A 5,560-nucleotide genomic window follows, 5' to 3' on the forward strand; every position below is an offset into this window, starting at 1 on the left:
GTTCGAGGATGATCTGTTTGATATACAAGTTGTTTCTTCGTGTCCTTGTATGGTATATTATCGATGCAAATCTTCTGTTTGCGGTTCATATACGATGGTTTGAGGATTTTTTGTATACACAAACATTCAAATGATCTTCACGCAATCACAAACTCACAAAGCGCAGGAGCCACATCTACGTTCACGAGTGGACAGACGAAATGAAACGGACAATATTATGGCTGTAATAGCACCATGGAGGTATTTTACCTCCATGAATAGCACTAATGTGCTTGTATGTGTGTGCGTGCATTAGATCTGGTAGGTGAAAAGAAGGTTGCAGTGTGTGTATGTGCATTTACCTTCCCCAGCGACTTGTGGTAAGGATTGAAGGCACGGTCAGAGGCCGTGCCTATATCGTCGAGGGAAAGGTACGAGGCTCGACCTTCACGACTCTTGGAACGGGCCTAATGCCCGGATTGTCAAATCTAACCTTCCCCCTTCCGCGACGGCTCCCCACGAAGGGAGAACTCAGCGCTTTGATGGCCCTCGGCACCGTTAAATCGTCCCTCCTCTTCCCCCTACAAGTGCGTGGAACACGGAGGGGTTGGTACGTCGGAAGGTTTATTTACATGCGCATCGCTATCTTCATCCTGTTGTTTGTCTGCTGGCGGCAAGGAGCTATCACCACCTCTCCAAGTTTCCCTGCATTTATTTACAAGGTAGGACATTTTGGCCTATTGTATGATGTTTTTTGTGTGTTTATTGACGGGGTTAACCATTGTGGGTAGGCAAATAGCTTGTTTTGGGTCTAGTTAGCCTAATTGAGGGAGAGCTGACTACAGCCTGTTGGGCTCTCGTCAGCCCCACATGTATGACTGAATTTACATATCATATGACATATTGTATGATGTTTTTTTGCACGTTTTCTGACGGGTTTAGCCCTTGTGGGTAACCAAATGTATCCCTTTGGGTCTGGCTAGCCCTAGGGAGGGAGCACTGACGAGACCACGTTGCCCTAGCCATGGCCACGATTATCACTGGCTTGACTGACCACTTTAGGGGCATGTGCCGGACTTTAGGGTGTTTTTTGTTTGTTTATTGACGTAGCTAGCCTGTGTGGATACCTAAGTAGCTTATGTGGCGTCTTGTTCTCCGTAATTATGGTGTGCACAAAACAGGCTGGACCTTGACCATAACCACATTTATTACCACATATACTGACTGTAGTATTGTAATTTGTAGACTCCCCTAATTTAACTTATGTAATTTCAGCACCCCTCTTTCTTTACAGCAAGTAATATGGAGGTGACAATTGATGAAAGTTTTACGAGAACCAGCCCCATTTCCTCTGCGGAGAAGCAGATGTTGATTGGGTTGATAACCCAAGAACCCATTTTGAAAAACAGAAAAACGGATGGGAAACTACTTGAGCAAAAGAGACGAGCGTGGGCACGCATTACCCAACATTTCAATGCCCATAACATGGGTCCCAAGAGGACGGAGGGACAGCTCAGAAAAATTTGGGAAAAAATAAGAGGTAAGTAAGTTTAAAGAATATTTTATAAAGTCTCCAGCAAAAATGACGCGACAAATGTGAGAGTAGCTTTTACCAATATATGTGGCACTGCCGCACCACAGGTTCAACCCTCCCTCTCTCGTTTCCATTACATTAACTAATCTGCTCTCCCTTTTAAATATTATGGGGTGCGGCTATGCCACATATACAAGTACTAGTAAATGACCCTACCCTTTACAATTCTAAATTTGCATATTTCATTCCTCAGTAGCTTTGACACACACACACACACACACACACACACACACACACACACACACACACACACACACACACACAAACTAGGTATTTTCTATACGTGAAGGAACCCCTGTAGTAATGTAATTTGGCTGAAGCTTTACATTAAAGATCCATTCCTGGGTAGGATGTTGGTAATAACATACTAATGCACTTCACCCAGGACTTTGATTCTTTTCTTTGAGACTAAACTGTTGTATGTGGAAGGGAGAAAAGTATCCTACACTGAGTTCAGGACTCAAAACTTGCCCATCCCCTTCATATCTATACCTTGTCATAGTGTACTACACCACAGTGTGATGAATAATGCCATACTAGCTTACACACAAAAAAGTATAGCCTGTACTGATGTACTCTGGAACAATCTTCCTTCATCTGTATTTCCTCCTGCCTACGACTTGAACTCTTTCAAGAGGAGGGTATCAGGACACCTCTCCTTCCGTATTTGATCTTCCTTTCGGCCACCTCTTTTGTTTCTTTTTTAGGAGCAGCGAGTAGCGGGCTTTTTTTTTTATTATTGTTTCCTTTTTTTGTGTGCCCTTGAGCTGCCTCCTTTGTTGTAAAAAAAAAAAAAAAATTGTTGTACCTTTATTTTAGGGCAAATCAAGAGGACGCACGCCAAAAGCGTGAGATGTTCAGGACAGGTGGTGGCACCCCTCCCAAGGTACTCACACCTGAGACGGAGCAGGTCCTCTCCATTCTTGGGACCGATATCCAGGATATTGGCAACCCCTATGATCATGATGCCATGTCATCTCAGGGTAAGTGACCATTGTCAGTTTTGATTACCATGTTTGTTAATTATATTTGTCAGTAAAAATGCAGGAACTTGTGAAATCTTAAATTCTTCAGTCATGCAATAACGGAAAGTACCCAAGAATAATCAACAAGTTTACAGTAGTATTAAACATAATTCTATTACATTGTACGTCTGCTTTTCTCAATTCTTGATGGGGTTCAATATGCCATGGCTCTTCTACAATCTCCCACTCATTAACCTTTCTCAGTTATTCATTTCCAATCACCATAAACTCTTGTCTTTACAAAATTTCTATTAAAACCTCAGGCATCAACTGATTAAACATATTCTTGAAGTACATTAAGCTGCACAAGACAGTACTATGCTTGTGTACTAAAATATCTTTATTCTCAGCAACGTCGCACCGACATGGTCGACTCATCCGATTTACCAAGTCTCTCTTTGTGAGAGGTAAGATGTTTTAAGTGGTAATCATAAGCAGTATAGCTTGTAACACTTGAGACAGAAGCCTTTTTGGCTGGTGACTGGGGCCCAGAAGCCATATCATCATAATAATAAGCATTATATGTGTTAGTTTATAGACACTAGCCTCTGACCTGTGACTGGGGCCCTGAAGCCATATAATCATAAGCAGTATAGCTTGTAGTACTTAAGATAGAAGCCTTTATGGTTTGTGACAGGGGCCCAGAAGCCATATAAGCATAATCATAAGCAGTATAGTTTGTAAGAGTTGAGCCACAAGCCTCTTTGACCTGTGACTGGGGCCCTGAAGCCATATAAGCATAATCATAAGCAGTACATCTTGTAGCAGTTATGGCAGAAGCTTTTACAGACAGTGATTGGGGCCCAGAAGCCACCTCACATATATTAACGCATCACAGACATGCACTGTCTAATATACGAAACAGTGGCTTACTATATGCAATTTTAATGTGTATCATACATATTGTGAGCTTTTTAAGGGTTTCATGTGCAGTAATGAATTTGTATTTTGTAACCATAATGTAGTAAATTTAAAACAGTATCAGTGTCAAGTTAGTAATCTGACGAAAACAAACCTGATTAGGCATAATATTTCAGTAAATGCACTTTAAAAATGGAAAAAAGTTACATTCTGACACTTCCGTGAGCCACAGAAATAAAGACCTGTATTCTAGAGGTTAATATACACATATACTTTTATAATCTTTTCTCACAAACTAACTTCTTTTATCTAATGCCAGAAAATTCTTACTCAACCGCCCTCTACGAAGTGGTTCATCTGAAAGAGCCCGCTGCGCCACCTCTACCTACACCAGCAGAAGAGCCGACACTCGAGGAAAGAAACAGTGTGGCCGAACCCGAAGTGTCCTCCTGTCCGTCCTCAAGTGGAAAGAGGAGGCAGCGTAGTGCCAGGAGGGCACTTCAGGACCATGAACTATATGGCACACCAGGAGGAGAAAGTGCTAGCAATAAGAAAGAAGAAATGCAGCGGAGATTTCTGGAGAAGAGGGACGCACTGATGGACCTAAAGATGCAGCAAATGCAGGTTCGTCTTGAAGAAGCCAAGCAGAGGCGGGAAGAAGCCAAGGAGAGGCGGGAAGAAGCCAAGGAGAGGCGGGAAGAAGCCAAGGAGAGGCGGGAAGAAGCCAAGGAGAGGCGGGAAGAAGCCAAGGAGAGGCGGGAAGAGGCCAGACTTTACAAGGAAATTGCACGGCAAAAATTACTAGAATTAAGGAATAAACAATAAAAACAAATTAAAAATGAGTATAATTTTAATGTAAATTTAAGTTTAGCTTAGATGTAGATATAAATATAAATTTTACAATGTAAGAATAAGTTTAAGTTTATGTAAATATAATTCTAGATTAAATATACATATTAATCTTAGATTGTAGGAATAGGTTTTTGTAAATATAATCTTAGAATGTAGGAATAGGTTTAAATTTATGTAAAAATGTTTAAGTAAAAATATTGTATGCCAACTGACATCAGCGTTTGCCTTGCTAACATCATCCAATTTCTTGCATGTTTAAGATAATTTAAGAATTTTCATGTTCTGACTTTTGTGTGATATAAAAAAAAAACAAAGGTAAAACTATATGGTAGCACCTGAGCTTTATTTAACAATTGGTCAAAAAGAAATATATACTACACCATTCACATATAACTACTACTTGCTCTCAAGAACTATCTGAAGGGTGTGCCCACGGTAAGGCTCAAGTGGATGCCATCTGACCACCTTTACAAAGAAATAGTTCGGAGACAGAGAAGACATTTGTTTATACCTACAATAATGTTCCCATCTTGTTTAAAAGAAGTCAGTAATGATTTGCTGCCGTTTCAGTCTACCTAGTACGTTCGCCTGTCTGTATTGGCACTTCATTATGAAGAGCATTGACATCGATGTTTATCATGTCCCTTCCATCTTGTGGCAAAACCAGTCTAGTTTGGACTACAATATTGTGCAGTACCATTGCAGCAACTATGATGGCTTTAGTGGTGTCTAAATTTGTCCTAACTTTCTTCCCTAAATACCCAAATCTCCTTTTTAGAACACCAAATGCCCTGTCAACTGTATTCCTCGTATGGGTATGACTGTTGTTATAAGCCCTCTCGTGCTCATTAGTTGGAGCTGACACTGGCGTCAACAGATATACCTCTTCAGGGCATGGCCAGCATCTCCAAGCAAGTGATACCTAGGGTTTAAATTTTCCTCTATATCAGCACAGAGTCTACTGTTATAGAAAATCCTACTGTCGTGCTCTCTTCCTCTTACTGATAGTCTTCTACCTCTTAAATTCCGCCGCCATGTTGCCTCTCTTTCCATCTTCTATCGATATTTTCATACTGACTGCTCTTCTGAACTAGCTAACTGCATGCCTCCCCCCCCCCTCCCGCGGCCTCGCCTCACACGACTTTCTAATCATGCTCATCCCTATACCGTCCAAACCCCTTATGCAAGAGTTAACCATCATTTTCACTCTTTCATCCCTCACGCTGGTAAACTCTGGAACAATCTTCCT

The 5,560-nt window shown here is 41.2% G+C and overlaps 1 protein-coding gene across 1 annotated transcript; it reads left to right on the plus strand.

Moving 5' to 3' along the window:
• The first annotated feature begins 457 nt into the window (after nucleotides 1-457).
• Nucleotides 458-4,672, plus strand: LOC126994738 (uncharacterized). The gene is made up of 5 exons (XM_050854027.1): nucleotides 458-701; nucleotides 1,274-1,519; nucleotides 2,393-2,556; nucleotides 2,949-3,005; nucleotides 3,779-4,672. Exons 3-5 carry the CDS (start codon nucleotides 2,427-2,429, stop codon nucleotides 4,282-4,284), a joined length of 693 nt encoding a protein of 230 aa, XP_050709984.1. The 5' UTR covers nucleotides 458-701; nucleotides 1,274-1,519; nucleotides 2,393-2,426; the 3' UTR covers nucleotides 4,285-4,672.
• The last annotated feature ends 888 nt before the right edge of the window (nucleotides 4,673-5,560 follow it).

The sequence above is a fragment of the Eriocheir sinensis genome, unplaced genomic scaffold (genome assembly GCF_024679095.1).
Source record: "Eriocheir sinensis breed Jianghai 21 unplaced genomic scaffold, ASM2467909v1 Scaffold861, whole genome shotgun sequence".
Lineage (NCBI taxonomy): Eukaryota > Metazoa > Arthropoda > Malacostraca > Decapoda > Varunidae > Eriocheir > Eriocheir sinensis.